The sequence below is a fragment of the Mytilus californianus genome, unplaced genomic scaffold (assembly GCF_021869535.1).
Source record: "Mytilus californianus isolate M0D057914Y unplaced genomic scaffold, xbMytCali1.0.p SCAF_7, whole genome shotgun sequence".
NCBI classification, from domain to species: domain Eukaryota; kingdom Metazoa; phylum Mollusca; class Bivalvia; order Mytilida; family Mytilidae; genus Mytilus; species Mytilus californianus.
Window position 1 is genome coordinate 12,981,506 of NW_026262723.1, and position 26,712 is coordinate 13,008,217.

Below are 26,712 nucleotides of genomic sequence, written 5' to 3' on the forward strand. Positions count from 1 at the left end.
TTGTAATTTTCATTGTTATTCATAAATGTTATATGAGTATTATAAACCTAATCTTGAATTCTATCCTAATTCTATCCTATTTTGGGGAAATTTCAGAAATTCGAATGTGACGTCACTTTTTTGCGTTGATCTCTTTGGCTAACTCGGCTGTGAATTTTTATGTGCTGGTTTATGTTGTTTTATGTATCCGTTTTTATTCTGTAGTGAGTCACCACTTCGGTGTTATCATGTATATCTATTATATAGTCATTTTTATAAATTTACTGTTTTCAAAAGTATGAATTATTCTAAATACTAAGGATTTTCTTATCCCAGACATATAACCTTAGCCGTATTTGGCACAACTTTTTGGAAATTTTGGTCCTCAATGCTCTTCAACTTTGTACTTGTTTTGGCTTTTGTACTTTTTTGATCTGAGCGTCACTGGTTAGTCTTGTGTGGACGAAACGCGCGTCTTGCGTATTAAATTTTAAACCTGGTACCTTTTGTTAGCTATTATTCGTATGTTTCTCTGTCCTATATGTTCTCCCATTTATTTGTATTGTAGTCCTGTCATGTAATGTTGTCATTTTAATGTTATATTTAACATTGCCATAAAAGGGGGAGGTTTGGCTAGCCACAAAACCAGATTCAACCAACCATTTTTTTCTTAAAATGTCCTGTACCAAGTCAGGAAAATGGCCTTTGTTATATTATAGTTCGTTTCTGTGTGTGTTACATTTTAATGTTGTGTTTCTGTTGTGTCGTAGTTCTCCTCTTATATTTTATGTGTTTCCCTCATTTTTAGTTTGTAATCCGGATTTTTTTTTTCTCAATCGGTTTATGAATTTCGAACAGCGGTATACTACTGTTGCCTTTACTTTTCTGTTGTTTTCAGCTACGATGTGTATGATTGGCTTCTATGAGCTCACAGTACATGTGTAACCCATAAGCCCAAAGATACTTTCCGTTGTATTCAATTACAATGGGTATGATTGGCTTCTATGAGCTCAGAGTACATGTGTATCATATGAATATAATTACGTGTTTGTATTGTTTATCATTACTGTATGTCTCATGGGCTTCTATAGGCTCACAGTACATGCGTATCACATAAATCCAAAGACGCGTTTCTATTGTCAACTAATATAATATGCCTGGAAGGCTTCTCTGAATTCACGTTTCATGTGTATCACATAAATCTAAAGACGAGTTTTGTTGGTACCTAATATAACATGTCTGTAGGGCTTCTATAAGCTCTGGGTACATGTGAATCATATATATCTAAAGACCTGTTAACGTTGTTTTTAGTTACAATGTGTCTGATGGGCTTCACTGAGTTCACAGTACATGTGTATCATATAAATCTAAACACGTGTTTCTTTTGTTACCCAATACAATATGTCTGATCTGTTGTGCTTCTCCGTGCTCAGGGCACATGTGTATCATATAAATGTAAAGACGTGTTTGTATTGTTTTTCATTACAATATGTCTAATGGGCTTCTATGACCTCACAGTACATGTGTATCTCATAAGTCCAAAGACGCGTTTTTATTGTTACCCAATACAATATGTCTGGAAGGCTTCTCTGATCTCACGTTCCATGTGTATCACATAAATGTAAAGACGTTTTTTTTCTGCTTTAACCAAATGCAATATGTTTGTAGGGCTTCTATGAGTTCACTGTAGATGTGATTTATATAAATCTAAAGACGTATTTCTGTTGATGTCATTTACAATGTTCCTGACAGTACATGTGTATCATATAAATTTTAAGACGTGTTTCTATTGTTTTCAGTTACAATGTGCCTTGTGGGCTTCACTGAGCTCACAGAACATGTGTATTATATAAATGTAAAGAAAAAGTAAAGATCTCTTGTTTCCCAAATACAATGTGTCTGGTGGGCATCCCTGAGCTCATGGTTCATGTGTGTCATATAAATCTTAACACGCTTTTTTATTGCTTCCCAATACCATATGTCTAGTTGGCTTTCTGAGCTCACGGTTCATGTGTATCATATAAATCTTAAGATGCGATTGTATTGTTTTCAATACAATGTGTCTGGTAGGCATCCTTAACTCGCAGTACATGTGTATCATACAAATTTTAAGACGAGTTTGTAGTGTTTTCAATACAACGGTTCTGGTGGGCTAGCCTGAAGACATGTTTCTCTTATAACCAAGTTTAACCCTCCGTTTTATTCGGACAATGCCTGTACCAAGTATTTAAATATAGCAGTTGTTTTTCACTTGTTCCGTTTATTGATAGCGTTTGATTTTGTCAGTTTTGATTGATTTCTACTTTTTGAATTTGCCTTAGAGTTTTGTATTTATGTTATACTTTTTTCAATTACTATATGTCAAGTAGGCTTCTCTGAACTCATGGTACATGTATGTCATACAAATTTTGAGACGCGTTTGTTTTTCAATACAATGTGTCCAATAGACTTCTCTAAGCTCACAGTACGTGTATATTATATAAATTTAAAGACGTGTTTCTACAGCTCCCCAATACAATTTAAGGTATGGGCTTCTTTGAGCTCACGGTGCATACCAATTTCAACACTAGCATGTTCGGTATAATTTACATATCAAATTGGTAGTTTATAAAAAATTTGGACTTTATTTCACAATATACAAATCAGCTTTTTTCATCGAAATTGTAGATTCGTCCTACATATTTTGTTAATTTTTCATATTTAGTAAAGATTGAATATATTTTCGTATAAGTAAAACATACATGGTATTAGCTGTGTTTTAATAGATAATATGGCATTGTTTTATACTGGTAACAGTATACATGCTCGCCGTTTAAGCACTTGCATTTCGTGTATACTCTCTCTTTTAATTTAGTTGGGTATATGCATAAAAGTTTAAATGGATTTCTACCACACGTTTATTATCATCTGTATAAAAATCTTTAGACGTATTCTAAATGTTTTGTCATTTCTTCATGTTCTTGTTAAACCTGGTAAAATTGATCCCGAATTCCTATTGAAACTTGAACCCTTTTTCCAAAATCCCGGTACTATTTCATCACGAACTAATAAAAAAATCCTGACGTTTCTATTGTCTACCTCTTTTAGCATAACCGCTTAGCATTCCATGTAGATACATTGATATGGGTTCAATAAAACTATCTCTTACTTGAACCTGTCCCAGGTAAGGTATGTTTTTCTGATGTATGTGGTATGTCGTAGAATGACTATTTAACATAAATTAATCGACTCTGCAGAGGACCACATACTGACTCTGATATTGTTTCTCCTAACTTTGGAAATCAATCATCAAGGATAGTTAAGAAAAAAAAGGGTAGGTCATGTAATCGGATGCATAGCCTTATTGAAAGAGAGTTTCGACTTTTTATAACTTTTCTGAGACGCATGGTATTCTACTATCTTATTACTGTTGGGTCATTTCAGAGCCTGTTGAATTTGATACACACTTTAACAATTGTATATACAATATGCAAGGCTCAAACTTGTCTCAATTCTAAATTATATGTGTAAAGTAAAAACCGCAAATATCTAAAAGAGGGACGAAAGGTACCAGAGGGACAGTCAAACTCATAGATAGAAAACAATCTGACAACGCCATGGCCAAAAATAAAAAGACAAACAGACAAATAATAGTACAGATGACACAACATAGAAAACTAAAGACTAAGCAACACGAACCCCATCAAAAACTGGGGGTGATCTCAGGTGCTCCGGAAGGGTTAGCAGATCCTGCTCCACATGTGGCACTCGTTGTGTTGCTTATTTAATTTCAAATCCGGTAAATAGTCTAATTCGGTAAGTCACATTTGTGAAAAGGGAAGGGTATTGTAGTTACGACATAAGGAACATATCCGATATCATCTGTGAAACGGTTATTCCATAACGGTCAACCAACTCGTGATGGCGTCCGTAAAATTTACGAAGGGATGATTTCAACTTCACCATTTGGAATTCTTGGTTTAATAGCTTCCTTGTGAGCAGCAATCCTCTATCAAGGAAATCATGATAGGAAACACAAGCCCGGGAATATCGTAACAATTGGGAGATATATACTCCGTATGCAGGCGCTGCTGGAATGTTGCTACATAGAAATGGAAAGTTCACAATTGGGAAGCTGAAATCATCTCTTTTGTCGTAAAGTTTTGTTTTCAACCGACCCTCATTGTCAATTTCTAGATGTAAGACAAGATATGAGGCAGACTTAACTGTATCTGTAGTATCCTTTATCTCTAGTTTGATGAGATAGATTCGTTCAACATAGTCACCAAATTTTGAATTATTTAGTGAGAGAACATCATCGGCGGAACGTAGAGTTAAAGGATATTGCTAACTTCTTATCTTTCTTCCTAAGAAGATCCTGTATGAAGTCAGCCTCATAATAATATAAAGAAACAAATCGGCAAGAAGTGGGGCACAATTGGTTCCCATTGGAATTCCGACAATCTGTTGAAAAACACGTCCTCCAAACGTAACTAATATGTTGTCAATCAAGAAATCAAGCATCTTGATAATGTCAGTTTCAGAAAAATTTTTGTTTGAATCAGATTGATTTTTTACAAAGTAGGATTTATCTCTCCCCAAGACAAGATACTTGTATCTACGTTCGCCATTCTTTTTAATAAAACAAAGTAATACCAACTCTTTCAATTTGTCTTTTAGTTTGGAATGGGGAATACTTGTGTAAAGTGTAGAAAAGTCAAATGTTTTAATACTATTGCAAGATGAGAGTCTTAGATTGTATGTTCTCTAAAAGATCTTTGACATTTTTTAGTATCCACATCTGATTCACGCCACCTCTAGAATAGGCAGTTTCACAATAACTTTGGAGCCCGGCTGTGATTCCTGATAAAATAGATGTTAATAATTTAGAAAGAGGTTTCGTGGAGCACTTGGAAGACCCAGCAATATACCGTTGTTTTTAAGGACACTTATGTAGTTTAGGTATCCAATACAGTGATGGAAGATCCAGTTCTTCATCTTTGGTTGAAATTCCAAAGGAACATAGAACAGACCTATGATTATCCAGGATTTCCTCTTTGGTAAGTGTCGTGAGGGTATATGTTGAGTTTCCAAGTGAATTGTCAACACCTAATTCATTCATCAAGCAGTTAATGTAATGATATTTACACACCAAAACGATGATGTTTGGGGCTTTATCTGCGGGGACAACAACATATTTGTCATGGAGGTAGTTCAAGTGTTTTGCAACATTTGGGTCTTTAAAAATTGATGTAGCGTTGTATTGATATGCCCATTTAGTTTCTTAATTCGGATCTGCAATCAACCAAAGTTCTCCGAAAAGCATAAATACAAAGTAATGACTTTGAACGACTTTTGTAAAGTTTCTGACCTGGAACATGCACATGATTATGTAGTGAGGTTAAATTTGTCCGACTTTTAAGATCGTAAGCAATTTCTTATTAATAGCGATGAGTTGACTGACAAAGGGAACACTAAAGATGGATTGCTTAATAATTGATGTTTAACGCCACTATCAGCACGAATGGGTATCTCGTGGCACCCAAATGTACCGATTGTAAGCTTGATTTTACTTTAAGTTGACCGAGTACCTAGATATCCAATCACAGAGAAGCTAACCTGTCGAAAAAATACAAACTCCGGAATCAAAAAGTCGGTAATATGAAAAAAGTCTAATAAACACAGTAATATCGTATCATATAATACTAACATTTACTTTAACAAGCTCAAAGTACTTTACTTTATCAAGTCGTCCGACATAATATCATCCTCGACAGCTGAACAGGATGACAGGAAGTTATGCAATTCCACGATTGTTAAACTAAACATACATTTCAGTTTTGCTTCAACCTATTAATTAGCAAATGAATGTTTATCCCAATATTACCATCCGAAGAAATAAGACAATCAGCAGTTTAACTGTAACCTTGACGAGTAATTCTATAAAATTTAAAAGAAACAGTTACAATTGCTTTCTTGTCGGTATTAAAATAATATTAGCGTAAAAAGATGAATAATATTGCAATTATTTTCAGATTCCTGAATATAAAATCCTACTTTCATGAAAAATCTCTACAATTAGTCTGTATAACATTTAGATTCACAAGTTTCTTATGTCTATATGACTGCCGTGATTTTCAGGGGTTTAAGTATTAATTTAAGTTTAAATTATATGTAGCATTATGCAAACACGCGCATTATAGATAGAATCAACCGTGAAAAGTACACTACGTACGAAGGAGCAAACGTTACATTAACATAAATTAAATTTAACAATATGATTAGAAATATCGTCCCATTTATCATAGATTTTGGTATGAAGATAATCACGTGATTATTAAATGTAGGATTTTGACGTCATATTTTATTTAACAACTATCAAGTCATTCCTTTTAGAAAAGGGATATAATTAGGTAACGGTACACATTCCTTAAATAAAGGCAACAGTAGTATACCGCTGTTCAAAAGTCATAAATCGATTAAGAGAAAACAAATCCGGGTTACAAACTAAAACCGAGGGAAACACATCAACTATAAGAGGAAAACAACGGAACAACAGAAACACCACTGAACAGCAACAAAAACAAACGCAAACAGTGTTATCTTAGACGCAAAGTATATTAATCTTTACCTTGTTTGGTAAGACACGTACTTAAGTAGCAATAAGAAAAGATAGAGTTCTAAAAGAATTTCAAAAGTATTCATTACGAGAATGAAACCTCGGGTATATAGTATATGTTATGACTCTACGACAAATCCATCTATTAGGTCACCAGTGAAGGTGATACACGGCTGAAACACATATAGGGAAGAACAAAAATTTGCTTCCGCAAATTTGCAGATTTAACATTGTTGTGCTGATATTTAGAGTTATTTTGATTATAATATGTGTTTTCAGCCGGGTATCACCTTCACTGGTGATCCAATGGATGGATCTGTCGTAGTGTTGTCACTTGTTTAGACGTACTTATCAAATAATTATTTCTGTTACTGCATATTACGATCCTTTACGACAGATAATTTAGCTAATCTGCAACAAATTCCATCTTCATGCCTAATATATCATGTACTGTGTTACAACTCTAGATTATACTGACGAGGAAAGGTAACACTAGGCCACCGAAAGCTGAATTGTTTAGAGCGCTGGACACAGTGTAGGCGGTATTGTCACGATATCACAATAGTATGAGTTCGAATCCCGGCGAGGGAAGAACAAAATTTTGCTTCCGCAAATTTGCAGATTTAGCATTGTTGTGCTGATATTTTGAGTAATTTAGTATATGTTATAGATGTACTTGAAGTTCAATCTAATAACTTTTTTTTTTCTATAACATAGCCTATCATTAACACAAGGAAACACGCGCGACACAAGCCATTGATTGGTTAAATATAATTACAACTGTATGATTCAACACAGTTATCCATTAAAAAGACGCCCCTAATGTTTTTTTTACCAGTAATAAAAGGGTATCTGAGTTGGATAAATTTCTGTTACATATTAAGAAAAAATATCACGTGGTGTTTCGCCGGGATTTATGAATTTTAGTATCAAACTGTGATACAAAACTCTGCAGTTATAGGGACAACTTTTTGGCAACCGAAAACACAACAGCGAATCACTAAGCCCTTGAGGTATAGAACTCAAATAAATAAATAAAGTTTTCCTAAAAAATAATTTAACCAAACACCACTAAATGGCTCTATATAAAAATAAGGAGATGTGGTATGATTGCCAAAAGACAACTATCCACCAAAGGTCAAATGAAGTTGATGAAAGCAATTAAATGCAACCGTACGGCCTTTCAACAATGAGCAAAACCATACCGTATAGTCGGCTATAAAAGGCCCGACATGAAAAATATGAAACAATTCAATTGAGAAAACTAACGGCCTTATTTATAACAAAACAATTTATGAAAACCAAATATGACAGACAAAAACCAACGACAACCACTGAACTACATACTCTTGAACAGGGACAGGCACATACAAAAATGTGGCGGAGTTAAACAAGTTTGGAGGCGCCAACCCTCCCCTAACCTGGGACAGGGTTGTAACGCCACACCATAAAAATAAACTATAAAAATCAGTTGAAAATGTCATGTTTTGCTGTTTGATTAGTGTATTTTATAATTTTTTGTACTTAAGAGAATTGAAAACGACAGATATAGTAACACACACAAAGGTATCAGCGAAAAACTCGATTTATCTAATAGGAAAATCTCTGTTCAATGTTATCTGTAGAGTGTAATATACAGAGCGAGAAATCATATCTGTCAATGGAGACAAACTAACATTTAAAGATGCGTAACTGGCAAAAACAAATTCAAAGAGGTTCGACACACATTGATTTCCGCTATTAATAAAAGCTATATCACAATATAATGAGTTTCGTAAAGGTTGTAAGCACAGAAGACAGAAAAAAAAACCGTAGTCAAATATTTACTATAATGAAGATATGAACCGAAACTACATAGCTTTGAAGTAATTCTGGAAACTTAATATATAATGGAACCTTTTGGTGCTCAGTTACTGTGTTTTCGTTGGTCCTTCAAAACAATTGAGGTTGCACTTTGTAAATACAGCTGTTTCACAAACCACGCCTCTTTTGGGGAGATATATAATATTCATAGATATGCTAATTTGTTAACGTACTGGTTCCCAGATATGATCTCCGTGTTTCATCTCATAGAGACATAACTTGGGAATGTGACCAGTATAGAAAACATGGTAGCGGCTAAAATTTAATTCTTAAGAGGTCCAAAAATGGAGGTAGGGCTAGTATAGAATTTTAGTATAAGTTTAAACTCTTAGAAATTCAGGGCAAATAAATGTTGAAAATATGCCGCACAGCCCTATATTTTGACCTTGGAATAAAAAAGTAGTGCATATCAACTTTCAGTTCTGGGATATCATTTTTCACGAAACTTCACATATTTACAGAATTGCATATGGCAATTTACAACACTATTAGTAGTTAGTTAATTTATTAGTCCAGATTTCTGGGGCTTCTCGGCCGTTTTTGTTTATCTCATTTGAAGTTCTGTTTAGAATTGTTCAGAATATATTCGTTCTTGTTCAATTTGAAAAGACGGACAGATAGAGTAAGGGGCTGGTAACAAGTCCCTTACCCAGCGCCAGTATTTAGCATCTCACCATGCACTGAATTTCGAAGAATCGAACCCATTATGCATGAACTTTATTCCATATTAAAATTAATAACTACAAAGGAACAGATCATCACAATTCAATATTGAACTTTTTTCATATTCTGCATAAGCATATTTGTTAAGAGAAAGAAGAGATAATGGGGTTATGAGTCTACACATTTGCCTTGATCTTTAACTAAATTCCTTTTCCTATTTTCTTCATGAATATTAAATATGCATTATTTTTTTTTTATTTTGTATTTACATTGTATCGTAGATCAACTTTATTTGTTCAGTGTATGTTTACTGGTGTTAATATGTATTTTGATTGAGTTAAGCCATTTCAATTGATATTTTATAGTGTGTCTTTCTATGTTGTGATGTTAGACTATTGTTTCAGATAAGGGTGAAGGTTTGGTACCATTAAAACGTTTAAACTCGCTGCAATTGTTTGCACCTGTCCTACGTCAGGAATCTGATGATCAGTAGTTGTCGTTTGTTGATGTGGTCCATAAGTGTTTCTCGTTTCTCGTTTTTTATATAGATTAGACCGTTGGTTTTCCCGTTTGAATGGTTTTACACTAGTAATTTTTGGGGCCCTTTATATCTTGCTGTTCGGTGTGAGCCAAGGTTCCGTGTTGAAGACCGTACTTTGACCTATAAGGGTTTACTTTTATAAATTTGGCTCGGATGGAGAGTTGTCTCATTGGCATTCATACCACATCTTCTTATATCTAATTAATGTTTACATTGAACCAAACTGATAAGAAATGGCAAGCTAGTCAATCGTTGTTCAAAAATGAAATGGAACGGTTCCGTTTCGTTCAGTTTCTTATGAAAACAAGCCGTTTAAATATTGTTGGAAAACTTTGATAATTGTTATGTAGGGATACGCCATCATAAACTTCCTTAAAAGATAATGTTTATTTTTTTAATCAGATTATTATTTTTTAACTTTAAACTATTATTCGTTATCAAGCATCGTTATAAACGTCGGATATTTGAAAAGAGAAGATAGTTCTTGATTTAAGTCTTATTCTGTACTTTGAAAAAAGTAAAATAACAAAAATACCGAAACCAAAGGAAAATTCAAAACGGAAAGTCCCTTATCAATTGGTAAAATCATAAGCTCAAACACAACAAACGAATGAAAGAGCTAATTACATAATAATGGGTATCAACAAATACTAGAACATACGACTAATCCGTTAAATGTTGCCTATGATTGTAAAACAAAAAGGATTTTACCAAGACCTAACCACATCATCCAATGCTTTTTTAAATATTTGAAATTAAGTGTCGAGAGTGGAGAAATATCGTATTGCACGAGATATGGTGGTAGAATCTGTTTCTCTAATGGTATTTTGACTTCATGCAGACAAATTTAATCCTACTTTTCTAATGATATGCAAAGAATGTGTTCTTTCTATGTAACTTCATCAGGTATAGTCGCCTTTTTTTCGTGACTTCACAAAGGAAATTCGAAAACAAGAAAATTAAACGTCATAATTGAATTTCAACCAATGAAGTATCTAGATCAAACGAACCATACGTTGATTAAATATAAATTCTACCACTGCATCGAGTTTGATACGATATTTCTACACTCGAGATAGTTAAATTTTCAAATTTAAAACGCGAGACTCGCACAGCGTTTTAAATATTTACAGTTTAACTGTCGAGATTTATCGTATTGCACGAGATTTGATGGCAAAATCTGTTTCTTTAATGATTCTAAGACGACATGCAGAAAAACTTGATCCTTCTTGTTCAATGGTTTTAAAAAAGATTTGTTCTTTCTATACAATGTCATCAGGTATGTTCACCTTCTTTCGTGACGTCACAATAGGAAATTCAGAGGAAAGCAAGAGAATTTGACGTCAAAATTGAATTTTGACCAATAAGAAACTGAGATCAAACAAACCACACGTTGATTAAATAAAAACAATCAACAGGTCACGAAAAGATTAAATCAGCTAAGAACTGGAGAGATGAAACAATCAACAGGTCAGGAAAAGGATAAATGAGGTAAGAATTAGAGAAATATTGATATTTTTTCTCGTTATCTAATTTAAATTGTAATAATTACCTTGCCAAAGGCTCGTTTATTTTTATTTTGAAATTAAGAAACTCGATTTGATATCAAGCGACACCCATACTTATTTGAAGCTCGAATATACGTAATTATATATTTATATCTGCACGGAATTATATTTATAAGTCGAAGATTATTGTCCTTTCATTTCTTCAAAAGTCCGTTAAGGATTAATGGTAAAAGTGCATTGGGTTTACTTAATATATAATTTGTAACCATAGCACCTAAACATTTCTCATATAAACTCTGTGAAACACTATGATATTCAACACAGTAATACAAATAACTATAAACGCAGTATCATCAATTAAAATTGAAAAAAAAAAACATTAGATGAGATGGTTAGGTTTTGGCAAAATCCTATATTTTATACAAATTATAGGCAACATTTAACGGATTAAGTCGTATTTGCTGATACATGAAACATATGGACATATTAGAGTCAGACATTTCTTTAAGACTTAACATTAGCAGTGTGAACGATTACATAGACTGGTAAACTGTAATATGAATTTTACCAGTGAGGAAAAGCAGACGAGTCTTCATCAAAATTTGATATTTGCAAGAATTAATTCCGGAATTGGGTTGTTGTCGATGGTGCTTAATTTCGTAGTGATTTTAGGATTTTTAACAACCAAAATACTTAGAGAAAATCCATTCTATAGACTACTTATACCGATAATTGCAGTTCATTTCATAGGAGCAACAGGTTTTTTTGGATATAACATTGTAATCATAACATATTTCGAAAGAATCAAGTATATATGTTTTATATGTATGGCATCTGGAATGTTCATGACGGTATTATCAACAGTGCAAACCGTCGTTGTGTCTTTTGACCGTTATCAAGCATCTTTACCATTACCTACCTCGGTTATCCTGAGAAGGAGGAAGATTCTTAAGTATATTGCTACTACAGTTTGGTTATTAATATTTCTCTGTATGGTATTTATTACAGACGTAAACATTGGAGATGGAGACTGTTATGCTTTGCAATCATTTCAAACCAATCCAGAAGCTAGTATGTTCGGTTCTGTAGTCCTTTTTGTCACCCTTCTTATTGATATTATGTTTTGTATATTAACTTTTTGTAATATCAGAAAAAAATATCATTCAGTCGGTATAATGATGTTTACTATTAGGTCAAATCCAACAATAATATGCCAAAGAAGTATTAACTTATTCGCAACGCCTTCTTTGCAGGCAAAATTGAAAAATAAACACCATGCTCTAGGTGTAATTTCTTTTGTTGTTGTAACGCACGCAGTGACATATTTGGCGAGGATTGTCATAATAATATTCATTAGACTGGATCCTTTAGCAATAAACAGTATGAGTGATGTTTTCATTTTATTTCATTTCCTTACGTTCATATTTGATGCTATTTTCTGCATCATATCAATACGGCCACTGCGAGAGATATGTACACGAAATGTAATTTGAATATCGGAAATGAAAAACTTAAACTTAGGGAAACCAATGGAATTCTACTTTTCTTAAAGTAACTCATTAAATCATTCTGGAACATAATTTATTTAAAAATAAGAAAATCACACTGGAACAACTCTCTAATTTGACCTACAAGCAATGAATTTGTGCGGAACAATTCTGGAATAGAATTGGAAATCAACCTATTAAAGGTTATATCAATTGTTAGAACCAGTATGGAATACAATACAATCTAAAGAAAAACAAATGGAAAAGCCACTGAGGAATTAAAATTTATTCAAAATTAGAACAATAATTATTGGTTAAAAAGATCTTGAACAATTAATTGAATCACTCTGGAATTGAAACTTTTTTTTTTATAAAAGTGAGAACAATTGGGAGAACAGAAGTGATATTCAACAAACATATATATGAAATAATTGGAAAAATTGAATTTCAAAAAGTAAGAACAGCTTTTGAAAGCGTCTCGAAATTTAAGCTACAGAAATATATGAAATAAGGAGATGGTGTATGATTGTCAATAAGACAATTATCACTACACCACCAGGAATTTACCTAGCGTTTACATGTACTTTTAATGCCACTATATATACAGTACTGATAAAAAATTTAATCAATCAGTACATTTCTTACCCATATCTTTTCAGTACATTTAAATATATGTATGTTTTCAGTAATGTTGAGAAAAAAATGTTTTCTGTACCGAAAATTTCATTCATTTTGCAGTACTGAAAATTTCAGTCATTTTTCAGTACTGAAAATTTCGGTCATTTTACTATGCTGAAAATTTCAGTCATTTTTAAATAATGTAATTTCAGTCATATTTCAGTACTGAAAATTTCAGTCATTTTTGAAGTACTGAAAATTGTAGTCATATTCGAGACCTAATTGATAAGTTCTCTGAACATTATGCTATCACAAATATCATAAGATGGTTTTGGATAATTACAAGTATTTTCTTTTAAAACGTCATTGCTGTAATTCTCCTTTGATTTCAAGCCGTTAAGGCATTGGAGATTTTTTGATGAACTATATGGCCACATTCTTTATGTGCCTGTTTCAATCCAGGGCTTTTAGTTTTTGATTGTCGTTGTTTGTCGTCTGTTCATAAATGGTGTTATTCAATGTTTTGACGTAGATCAGGACTTTTTTTCTTGCGATAAGTTTCACTAGTTATCAAGTAGACTTTTATAGCTTTCCATGCGCTATGATTTTTTTCATTTTTGATGTGTGTGAAAAACGGGAAAGGAGAAATGTTATGAAGACCGCCAAATTCACATAAGCAACAAATACAAAACTAACATACAGTCTTCAATGTTTGGCAGTCCACACCATACAATAAGCGCTGAATGGTTCTGACAAAAATATAAAAAAGGAATACTATCCAGCTGTACAGCACAATGTCATAATATCGTTTAGTAAACTAAATATATAACTTCTCCAAGACCTATTTATGACATGAACTTGTCCGACTTGGGACCGAGGTGCATATAAATGTTGCGGGGTTAAACCGGTTTTGTCGACGTCTAACGTTAGACATTAAGGTTATACCTAGTATCCTTGTTCTGTGGTTGATAGTTGGCAATCATACCACATCTCCTTGTTTTTATAATACAATTAAAACTATAGATTAGATATGCAGTCGTCAATATTAAAACTATTGCTGTAAAAGCAACAATGCGGGGTCATAACTATTTTTGACTATGTACTTTTTGGAACACTCAAATTGCAATGAAGTCTGTAATGTAATTCACATGATTCCTCTATATATAACACTTTCCTCTGATACCATGATAATTTGTAAAATGTTCAAAATATTTTTAAAGAAACTGCACACATTTCAAGATTATTCTGTTCCACAATCAATGTTTATTACATGTTTTTATATTTATCCGGAACAAATTGAACTGGACCGATTTCTTACATCACCGTATTTATCGACTGCCTTTAATTTCTGTGACACCGTCCGCATCAATATTTCTTCACATGGAACATGGACGACATTTTAACTTTCTGAGGAAATCGAGACATACCACTGTCAAGTACGTTTGATTCATTCATAAACTGTGATAAAATTAATCTGTTTTACTCCGTTATTTTTGGATAAGTGATTTATAAAAACATACGAACTGTAAGTTATTTATTTCCGAGAAATGAACTATAAATTCTACTTTCGATTTTTGACACGATTAATAATCTTGTATTTAACGTTCATATTTCATTCGTACACATTGTAAAATATTGTATTTTTATTTCTTTCAGTTTACCAATCTACTGACTACTTGTAAACCTTTCTGGTGGAATACTATAATTACAATTTTCAAAACAAGTTGTGTTCGTTATATATTTGCCGAGATTGCGATTTCAGTCACCTGGTTAAACTAGTTGAGTCCGGCTCAGCATAGTAAATTGACAACAACTTGTCTACACATCTCCTGATCAGGAAATACAACGGAGCATCGTTCGTAGCTGTTACCTTGACACTACGCAAAACAGCTTGTGTTTTGGCAGCAAACAAACAACGTTGAGCCATCATGGATCCCAGTCAAGCGGAACAGCAAGAGGAGGTTCAGCCCCCAGAGGGAGATGTCCCTGAAGAACTTATAGAGAATCCGTCTAATACCACACATTTAGATGAAAATCCCGAGACGAGGCGAGTACGAGACCTCACGGAAAAAGGTAAAGGAGCTTTTCACCACGCCTCCTAACAAGATCCAGCAAATCTTGACAGCCCAGGATAACCTTGTTAAAGCCTGCACAAATTATCGTAGGCTCACAGATGAGTACCTGGACTTTCTGAAAAGGACCAGAACATTGGACAGTCAAAAAGACATAGACGCATGCAATCTCACATTGGATATTCGTCTGTCCAAAGTGGACCATGCCCTAGAAACATTGCACGAACATCGGCTCGACCTGACAAAGGCTAAATCTACTAAAACAAAGACCTCAAAAAGTAAGAAAACCTCACATAGTGGTAGCTCTAACGTGTCTGACATGTCAAGCCTAGCACGGAGGAAGCGTGCCAAAGCAGAGGCCGCTAAATCAAAAATAGCCTTTGTCGAACAACATGCACTTATCCTACAACAGGAGGCAATGTTAGAGGAACAAGCCCTGTTCAGACAAACTGAAATGGAACAGGGAGCAGCACAAAAAAAGGCTGAAATGGAACAGGAAGCCACACGCAAAAAGGCTGAAATGGAGCATGAAGCAGAGCAAGAGGCCATACGCAGGAAAGCACAAATTAAACAGGAGGCCGCACGTGTCAGCCGGGAAAAAACCGAGCTGAAAGCCAAGTTAAACCTTCTAGAAGCACAGAAAGAAGCTGCAGCCGCAGAAGCCGAGGCTCGTATCCTAGAGTACGATGACAGCCAAGCGCTAGACGATCTCCCTAAAGAGACGGAAGACCCGCTCCAACGTGTGCAAGACTTTGTTAATAAACATCCTGAACCAACCGCCATACAGGAAGCGACAGCCCCTCAACAGAAAAAACAAACGTCTGTTAAGATTGAGTTAAGTCATGAAGCGCCAGACTTCGTGCCCTCCGTGGCATTGAACCTGCCATCACAGACACCTGCGGTCTTGCCTACACATGCTAAGTCACCGGAAGTTAATGTATTCCCAGATCTGGGAACAATAACTGGCATAGGAAAACAGGGCGTTTCAGAAGAGATCCCTGTTGCATACCAAAAACAGGGTGTTACAGAAGAGATCCCTGTTGCACACCAGCAACAAATCAACCCTACGTCGGAGATAACCAGATTTCTCCTACGCAAGGACCTGCTGTTCTCCCGGCTAACAAGCTTTAATGACCGGGCAGAATCTTTCCATTCATGGAAAGCCAGCTTTAAAAACGTGACAGACGAGTTACAAGTTTCTGACTCGGAACATATTGATCTTCTGATCAAGTGGCTCGGTCCAGAGTCTGCTAAACATGCCATTAGCATAAGAGCGTCGAACGCCAATAACCCTACAAAAGGCATACAGAGACTATGGAAGAGGCTTGACGAGCGGTATGGTGCTCCAGAAATGTTGGAGGCCTCACTCATGAGTAAACTTGCCAAATTCCCAACCTTGACGAATAAGGACAACGCACGTCTCTATGAACTGTCTGACATTCTATCAGAAATACAATATCACAAGGAAAATCCCAAGCTGGGATGTTTGTTAGCATATTTTGACTCTTCGTCCGGGATAAATCCTATTGTTGAAAAATTACCATACGGACTCCAAGAAAAGTGGATAACAAGGGCTACAAGATACAAGTCTAAATATGAAGTTGCCTTTCCACCTTTCACAGAATTCTCTGCTTTCATCAGGGAAATTAGCAAAACAAAGAATGATCCTGGGTTCATCTTTGGGTCAAAAGCCACACCAAATACAAAAGGTGCTGCGCCAAGGTTCACGTCTCACCCCAAGACTAAAGTTGGTGCTCATAAGACAGCGGTTGAGCAGCAATCTAGAGACGCCAGCAAACAAGGTCTTTGTATTCTGCACAATACAAAGCATTCCTTAAATGAATGTCGAGCGTTCCGAGCCAAGTCAATAGAGGAACGCAAAGGGCTTTTGAAACAAAACAATGTCTGTTATAAGTGTTGCGATTCCACCACGCACAGAAGCCGGGAATGTAATGCACGCATAAGTTGTAAAGAATGTGGAAGTAAACAACACACTACCGCACTTCACATTACTAGACCACAGCAACCTGCAAGTTCTCAGTCTAGCTCGCCCAAGCAAGCCTATAGCGGGGAGCCTACAGAATCGGCTGAAACTAAGTCAACCTCAGTTAATTCTACCTGTACCGAGATTTGCAAGGATATATATAGCGGGAAATCTTGTGCTAAAATACTACCTGTGAATGTTTATCACAAGAATAACCAGGACAAAGTTATCCGGATGTACGCCATCATTGACGATCAAAGCAACCGGTCACTAGCATCGCCCGAATTCTTCAATCTTTTCGACGTAAAACACAAACCGGAGAATTATACCTTATCAACATGCTCCGGCAGAGTAGTCACTTCCGGGAAAAGAGGAAGAGGTTTTGTCATGGAATCAATAAATGGAAATGACAAATTTGACCTGCCGGTACTGATAGAATGTGATGATATTCCCAATAATAGGGACGAAATACCTACTCCTGAAGTCACAATGCATCACCCTCATTTAAAAGAACTTAGAGGTAGCATTCCACCGATAGAGGAAAATTGCCAAATTCTTCTCTTAATTGGCAGAGACCTTATAGAGGCACACCACGTCCTTGACCAGCGCATATAGTCCAGGCAATATCAGAAAAACCCTGCACAATGTGGTAAAAGCATGACACTTGGTATATAAGCTCATAATATCATTCTAGGCAAAATAAGATATGGAGCCAACCTGAAAAAAATCAACTTCCGGTTTTTTCCAAGATGGCGGACAAATTGCTAAAATTCTTAGCTAAATATCAAAGAAACCGTACACAAGGTGGTAAAACAATGAAACTTTATATATTATCTCTTTAGACCCTTCTTAACAGATAAAGATATGAAACCAATATGAAAAACTATCAACTTCCGGTTTTTTCCAAGATGGCGGCTGAAATAACAAAAAAAATAAAACAAGTCAATAGGACGTTGCAATATTTACAATAAAAATATATCAGATGAGTACAATTGAAAGTAATATATATACAGTAGCTGTATGCAATAACACGTTCATTCATCTTGTTTGTGTCGGTAAACCCTATACTCTGCAGTCCATCAGGCACAATCTCCACCACACTTGCCTAAAGCTGTATTCGGAAAGGCGGATTTGAAACCCTTGCATTGTCCTCGACAACCTTTCTTACATCCACAGTGAACAAGTACCTGTAGTGAAGAGGTTGCCTCTGTCAATATTGTCCAAAACGGGTTCTTACATGCCGTTGTCTTGCTTCTTTCAATCATACAAGTCTGGGGATGGAAGAACAGGATGTAAAAGCAAACACTGTATCCAAATCAATCCAGCTTGGTACACAGAACGTTTGGCATGTTGGTAAAGTGCCTCTCGTGTTGGTGGTACAGACTCGATTGATCTACCTTTATGTGCAAAGAGTACTTTTCTAGCTTCATTTACACTGTTGGATTCACTTGTCCGATGATACAAAAGAACACCATATCGCTCCAGCAATGGTAGAATTGAATCACGACATATTGTACTTGGTTGGTCTGTCATCTGTCTAAAATCAGCTGATACCTCGGGGAAAGTATTCCATGTATCCCATGCTGTTTTCTTTCCTCGTCCTGCAAATGAAGATACAGTGTCACAACCTGTAAAGGCGTGGAATATTGGTAAAAGCATGGATTCAAGAGGACCCAAAGATTGTGCAATATCATGAATAGGAATGTAACGGAAATGTTTCCCGGTTGCAAATGCTATCCATATCTCATCAGCTTCTGTGTCCTTACATACAGATATAGCGATCACAATTACGTCTGTATCGGCAGTTTTAATGCTGATCTTTTTAAAACCATCCCTGACTGCATCTGCAACGTGAATCATAACTATCGTATCTGCTTCTTCGTGTTTGCACGGTTGCAGTTTTGACTTGTCTATGTGTGCCTGATTTGAAATCCCATTCTCTTCAACTGAACAGATAACGTTCTTTTCAGTATTTGCTACTTCTGCCAACTTTTCCGATAGAAACTGAAACAGCTCCCTTTTATACTCATCAACGCGTAGAAAGTCATGCCAATTCTAAGGGATATTTGTTTGAGCTTGAACTCGCCTTCGAATTCCCTTCCCTCTATTTTCTCTGGTTGCACTTTTGAGGCTGTTTTCTACATATGTGTCCCATACTACATCAACGCGTCCAACATCGCTATTTCGGTTTACTATGTAGGGAACAAACACTTTTACCGCATAAAAGGAATAGCATTGGTCCAACCTGACGCTTCCAGCCTATCACCAATAGTTTTTTAAAATGGCCATCTCGATATGAAGACCTCCAAACAAAATGAAGAGTTTATCTTCGCCGTAACCAGAAGAATCCGCCATCATGAGTCAAAATGGGACCATACGTCAGTGAGATAAGTCAAATCTATCAAGAAAATGTCTTGAGCCGTTAATATCTAAAACAATAGTTAACCCCAAGTGAATGCAACAATAATTGACGGTGTAGCAGTAGTCAATATGCTCAAGCCTGGTGCAGCATATCATATCATGATTATGCGGTAAAAGTGTTCTTCACTACATAGTAAACCGAAATAGCGATGTTGGACGCGTTGATGTAGTATGGGACACATATGTAGAAAACAGCCTCAAAAGTGCAACCAGAGAAAAAAGAGGGAAGGGAATTCGAAGGCCAGTTCAAGCTCAAACAAATATCCCTAAGAACTGGCATGGCTTTCTACGCGTTGATGAGAATAAAAGGGAGCTGTTTCAGTTTCTATCGAAAAAGTTGGCAGAAGCAGCAAATACTGAAAAGAAAGTTATCTGTACAGTTAGAGAGAATGTGATTTCAAACCAGGCACACATAGACAAGTCAAAACTAAAACCGTGCAAACACGAAGAAACTGTTACGAGAGTTATGCTTCACGTTGCAGATGCATTTAGGGATGATTTTAAAAAAATCAGCATTAAAACTGTGGATACAGACGTAATTGTGATCGCTATATCTGTATTTAAGGACACAGAAGCTGATGAGATATGGATAACATGTGCAACCGGGAAACATTTCCGTTACATTCCTATTGATGATATTGCACAGTCTTTGGGTTCTCTTCAATATAGGCTTTCACCAATATTCCACGCCTTTACAGGTTGCGACATTGTATCTTCATTTGCAGGACGAGGAAAGAAACAGCATGGGATACATGGAATATTTTCCCCGAGATATCAGCTGCTTTTAGACAGATGGCAGACCAACCAAGGACAATATGCCGTGATTCAATTCTACCATTGCTGGAGCGATATGTTGTTCTTTTGTACCATCGGATAAGTGAATCAAACAGTGTAAATGAAGCTAGAAAAGTGCTCTTTGTACATAAAGGTAGATCAATCGAGTCTGTACCACAAAAACGAAAGGCACTTTTCCAAACGTTCTGTGTACCAAGCTGGATTGATTTGGATAAAGTGTTATCTTATACAGCCTGTTCTTCCATCCCAGACTTGTATGGTTGGAAAAAACAAGACAACGGCATGATAGAACCCGTTCTGGACAATATTGGCAGAGGCAACCCCTTCACTACAGTAGCTTGTTCACTGTGGATGCAAGAAAGGTTGTCGAGGACAATGCAAGGGTTTCAAATCCGCCCTTCCGAATACAACTTTAGGCAAGTGTGGTGGAGATTGTGCCTGATGGACTGCAGCGAGTATAGGGTTTACCGACACAAACAAGATGAATGAATGTATTATTGCATATAACAGCTACTGTATATATATTACTTTCAATTGTACTCATCTGATATAATTTGTTGGTATATATTGCAACTTCCTTTTGACTTGTTTTAACATTTTTGTTATTTCGTCCGCCATCTTGGAAAAAAACGGAAGTTGATAGTTTTTCATATTGGTTTCATATCTTTATTTGTTTAGAAGGGTACAAAGAGATAATATACAAAGTTTCATTGTTTTACCACAATGTGTACGGTTTCTTTGATATTTAGTTAAGAATTTTTGCAATTTTTGGAAATCTTGGAAAAAACCGGAAGTTAATTTTTTACAGGTTGGCTCCATATCTTATTTTGCTTAGAATGGTGCTAGGAGCTTATATACCAAGTTTGATGCTTTTACCACATTTTGCAGAATTCTGATGAAAAATTGGACTTAGCTGCTTGACTAATAGGACCACCCAGAACTCCATATGCACAACAATTGAAACTGGGTTGGGTAGTGATAGGAGAGACTTGCATTAAAAAGCAGCACGTGTCATATGAATTAAACGTCAAAATAACCAACATTTTACCTACAGGACAACCGTCAACTTTTCAACCATGCACAAGCAAGTTTGACATCCGGGAAATTTACACAGACCCTGTAAAGAAAGATTTACAATCGCCACTCTTTGAAAAAACAAGGGACGATGATAAGCCTGGAATGCCATATGAAGACAAAATGTTCATGAAGCAGATGGACAACGAATTTGTCAGAGACTCGGAAGGAAGCTGGGTAGCACCGTTACCGTTCCGAGTGCCAAGACAGTCTTTGCCTAGCAACAGACCACAAGCTCTTCATCATGCTAATATGTTAGACGCAAGTCTGAATAGAAACCTAGTAAAGCGGGAACACTTCCTCACATTTATGAGTAAGATCCTAGACAATAATCATGCAGAGCTCGCTCCACCGTTGGACGAACATGAAGAGTGCTGGTATTTACCATTGTTTGGTGTTTATCACCCGAAGAAACCCGATCAGATTAGGGGTGTGTTTGATTCATCCGCCAAATGTAACGGAGTTTCACTCAACAGCGTCCTGCTAACAGGTCCAGACTTGACCAATGATCTCTTGGGAGTACTGCTGCGTTTCAGAAAAGAAGTGGTCGCAGTAACTGCAGACGTTCAACACATGTTTCACAGCTTTGTAGTAAGAAAAGACCACCGAAATTATCTGAGATTTTTATGGCATAAAAACAACGACCTACAAGAGAACCTTGTCGAATTCCGCATGAGAGTTCATGTTTTTGGAAATAGTCCGTCACCTGCCGTTACTACGGTTGGACTCAGAAAGGCAGCTCAGGCATCAGAACAAGAGTTCGGCAGTCACGTGACTAGCTTTGTTACAAGAGACTTCTATGTCGACGACGGTCTTACATCATGTCCTACAAAAGAGGAAGCTGTTAAGCTCATGAAGGACACACAGCAAGCATTGGCTAAGTATGGAAACTTACGGCTTCACAAGTTCGCCTCTAATTGTGCGGAAGTTATGTCTGCGTTTCATGCCAGTGATTTGGCTTCAAATCTGAAGGATCTAGACTTAGAATCCGACAGCAAACCCCTGCAACGTAGTCTTGGGCTCAGCTGGGACGTAAACACTGACAACTTCTTATTTCAATTATCATCAGAAAACAAACCGATCACTCGGAGAGGAATTTTATCAACGATAAACAGTCTCTATGATCCTCTGGGATTTTTGGCTCCGGTGATTATACAAGGGAAACTCCTATTAAGGAAAATAGTATCAGAAACCGTCGATTGGGACCAACCTCTCTCTGATGAGACAGCAGCTGAGTGGAAATCTTGGAGAGATACTCTAATTGCTATCGAAACATTGCGCATTCCACGTACCTACGTGCCGTATCTCAGCAAAACCGCCACAAAGGAGTTACATGTCTTCTCTGATGCATCAGAAAAAGCCATAGCAGCTGTTGCATATCTACGCACGACCGACAGTAGTGGTGAACCAAACATAGGTTTCATTCTTGGGAAAGCTAAAGTTGCACCAACAAGTGGTCATACTATTCCACGACTTGAACTATCAGCTGCTGTATTAGCAGTTGAGATCACCCAAACCGTCATGGATAATTTAGATTTACATATAGACACCGTAAAATTCTACACAGACAGTAAAGTGGTTTTAGGTTACATCAGTAACGAGACAAGAAGGTTCTTTATCTACGTCGCCAATAGAGTAGAGAAAATAAGGAAATGTTGCTCTCCAAGTCAATGGAATTATGTACCAACTAACCGTAATCCCGCAGATTCGGGAACAAGGTCCGTACCGGCCCACGAAATTCATAGCAGTGAATGGTTATATGGACCAAGACTACTTCTTTCCTCAGAACAGAAGAATTCTGAGGACATATATCAGCTAATAGATCCAGAGGAAGATGGAGAAATCCGTGCAACTGTTAATGTTGCAAAAACATTTGCCACACTTGAACATAAAGGTATCGGAACTGATAGATTCAGCAGATTCTCCAACTGGACATCACTTGTGCGAGCGATAGCCTTTTTAGAACGTTTCTCCCGTTTACACGGGTCAAAACAGGCAGCACCAGTGACTTCTCTGGAAGGCTTTTCGAATGCCGAAAATTTCATCTTAATATCTGCTCAATATGAAGTTTACGGCGATGAAATAGATTGCATTAAACGTCAGGAACAAATTCATAAGCGGAGCCCGATAGCTAACCTTAATCCGTTTTTGGACGAACGAGGACTATTACGAGTAGGAGGCCGTATTGCTAAATCTGACTTAAACCTCCGTGAAAAGAAACCATTGATCGTCCCTGGACGCCATCATATAGCGACATTATTAGTCCGAGACTACCATGACAAAATAAAACATCAAGGTCGCCACCTCACAGATGGAGCGATTCGATCCGCAGGATTTTGGATCGTTGGAGCAAAACGCTTGATCTCTTCTATTATTCATAAATGTGTAACATGCCGCAAACTCAGAGGAAAAACCGAGTATCAAATCATGTCTGATTTGCCAGAGGACCGTCTTGAACCGTCACCTCCGTTTACTAACGTTGGAATAGACACCTTTGGACCCTGGACAATTGTTTCACGTAAAACACGTGGTGGATACGCCAACTCTAAACGTTGGGCAATTTTATTCACATGCTTAGTGACAAGAGCTATTCACATCGAATTAATCGAGGAAATGAGCTCTTCAGCCTTCATAAACGCCGTCAGAAGATTCGCCGCTATAAGAGGTCAAGTAAAGATTTTCCGATCTGACCGTGGAACAAACTTTATTGGCGCAATCGACGATTTAAAGATTGACTCAATCAACGTCGAAGATGGACCCTTTAAGAACTTTCTGTACAATTCTGGTACAACTTGGATCTTCAATCCGCCACATTCGTCCCACATGGGTGGAGCCTGGGAAAGAATGATTGGTATCGCAAGGAGAATACTCGACTCTATGCTTATCGACGCCGCTGGAAGGAGTCTAACGCATGACGTGCTAAATACATTCATGGCAGAAGTTTCAGCAATAATCAATTCTAGACCTCTGGTACCAGTATCGACAGATCCAGAGAATCCGCTAATCTTAACACCAGCTATGTTGTTGACACAAAAGACCGATTACATCTTCACTTCAGATCAACTTGGAGAATTCGACAAACGGGATCTATGTCTAGCCGAGTGGAGACGTGTACAGGCTCTGGCCAGTATTTTCTGGTCCCGTTGGAGGAAAGAGTACCTGCCGTTACTACAACCACGACGAAAATGGACCAAAGATCGCCGTGATCTTATCAAGGGAGACGTCATTATCCTAAAGGACAAAAACCTTTGCCGCACTCAATGGCCCATAGGAGTTATATTAAAATCGTTCAAAGGTTCCGACGAACATGTCCGAAAAGTAGAAGTACGAATAGTCGTAAATGGAAAAGCCACCGTCTACACACGACCAATCGTGGACATGATTCTTCTCATCGAGAATGACTGTGTATAATTATTATTATAGTGATACTTTGGATTTATATAATTAGATATTCAGTTAGTGATATATTTGAAATAGTGATATCAGTTAGACATCAGACGGGGAGTATTCTTTCCACAATCAATGTTTATTACATGTTTTTATATTTATCCGGAACAAATTGAACTGGACCGATTTCTTACATCACCGTATTTATCGACTGCCTTTAATTTCTGTGACACCGTCCGCATCAATATTTCTTCACATGGAACATGGACGACATTTTAACTTTCTGAGGAAATCGAGACATACCACTGTCAAGTACGTTTGATTCATTCATAAACTGTGATAAAATTAATCTGTTTTACTCCGTTATTTTTGGATAAGTGATTTATAAAAACATACGAACTGTAAGTTATTTATTTCCGAGAAATGAACTATAAATTCTACTTTCGATTTTTGACACGATTAATAATCTTGTATTTAACGTTCATATTTCATTCGTACACATTGTAAAATATTGTATTTTTATTTCTTTCAGTTTACCAATCTACTGACTACTTGTAAACCTTTCTGGTGGAATACTATAATTACAATTTTCAAAACAAGTTGTGTTCGTTATATATTTGCCGAGATTGCGATTTCAGTCACCTGGTTAAACTAGTTGAGTCCGGCTCAGCATAAAGATCTTTTTATAACATAAATCTTAGCTTAGTTTAATCAATTTTAGGATATTTCCCTTTATCTAAGTAAACCTTAGTTTTAACATATTTTATTGTCCTAAAGGACAACTGGATCAGACCCGGGTTTTTATTTCAAACTTTGCTTTTTAATGTCCTTTTTGGTCATATAGCGCTTCAACTGTTTAGGTTCTTATACATTTTTGGCTTTCAAATATTCGACCTTTAGCGTTCCTGATGAAGGTTAATCCAGAAAAGCGCTTTAAACGCATGAAATTTATAACGTGTTGTTTTCATTGTTTAGTAATAGATAACCTTTGCAGGGAAATTCCATTAAGTACTTTCTGCAGACGATACCCAAGTTGACACGAAAACCATACCGATGTAGTTATTTTTGTATGGGATGTATAAACACCCTGCCACGTCTGGTCTGTGTTTTTGTCAGATGTTTTTCTGCTCTGTATCCATCTGATGAGTTAAACATCTTTTCAACTGATTTTCATAGCTGTTCTCATGTTGTGCTGTAACACCACTGTCCCGGGTTAAGGGAGGATCGAGCGCTCGAAAACTGTTTAAACCCGGCTATCGGTTTAAACAAGAAACCAGAAAAACCAATATTGGTATTTTGTACTCAACAGCAGGAAACTAGAACCTGAACTTTGATGTGTTTCTTTTTGTTCTTTGTGTGATTTTAATATTGCATGACAATTCTGACAGCAGTCGATCTTGAATGTTGAGCTAACTAATTTTAGGGTAGTAAGGCAGAATCCATTTAAAATACATAATTTGAATTAAAGGAAATGTTAGTAAAATGTCCATGAAACAGGAACCCTTCTACCCAGGATATTTAAGTCTATTACTAATTCGGTTTTCTTCATCTTTAACGTCACTACTTATAGTGTGTTCAATTACAGCAAATCGTTGCCTTGAACTAAAGCACTTCAATCCAAAGTGATTGGTATGAAAGAATTATTTAACATACACAGACACATTTTCTATCCGTGAATTTCACGTGAAAGTAAGGTGAAAGGAGCATGCACATGAAAAATTT

General features: G+C 36.4%; 2 protein-coding genes and 1 long non-coding RNA gene across 3 annotated transcripts; all 3 read left to right on the forward strand.

Annotated features, from left to right (window-relative positions):
* The first annotated feature begins 14,504 nt into the window (after nucleotides 1–14,504).
* Nucleotides 14,505–14,980, forward strand: LOC127709098 (uncharacterized). The gene is made up of 2 exons (XR_007985496.1): nucleotides 14,505–14,693; nucleotides 14,914–14,980. It is a non-coding gene; the product is annotated as an uncharacterized LOC127709098 (long non-coding RNA).
* A 375-nt stretch (nucleotides 14,981–15,355) lies between these two features.
* LOC127708232 (uncharacterized) lies at nucleotides 15,356–17,928 on the forward strand. The gene has a single exon (XM_052213075.1). The coding sequence runs from the start codon at nucleotides 15,649–15,651 to the stop codon at nucleotides 17,926–17,928; it is 2,280 nt and encodes a 759-aa protein (XP_052069035.1). The 5' UTR covers nucleotides 15,356–15,648.
* Nucleotides 17,929–21,459: 3,531 nt separating this feature from the next.
* On the forward strand, nucleotides 21,460–25,589 carry LOC127709084 (uncharacterized). The gene is made up of 2 exons (XM_052214434.1): nucleotides 21,460–25,302; nucleotides 25,523–25,589. The coding sequence occupies exon 1, from the start codon at nucleotides 21,709–21,711 to the stop codon at nucleotides 25,012–25,014; it is 3,306 nt and encodes a 1,101-aa protein (XP_052070394.1). The 5' UTR covers nucleotides 21,460–21,708; the 3' UTR covers nucleotides 25,015–25,302; nucleotides 25,523–25,589.
* The last annotated feature ends 1,123 nt before the right edge of the window (nucleotides 25,590–26,712 follow it).

Coding starts and splice junctions, on each gene's coding strand:
- LOC127708232 (XM_052213075.1), top strand. CDS start 15,649: ATGTCAAGCCTAGCACGGAGGAAGCGTGCCAAAGCAGAGGCCGCTAAA.
- LOC127709084 (XM_052214434.1), top strand. CDS start 21,709: ATGCCATATGAAGACAAAATGTTCATGAAGCAGATGGACAACGAATTT.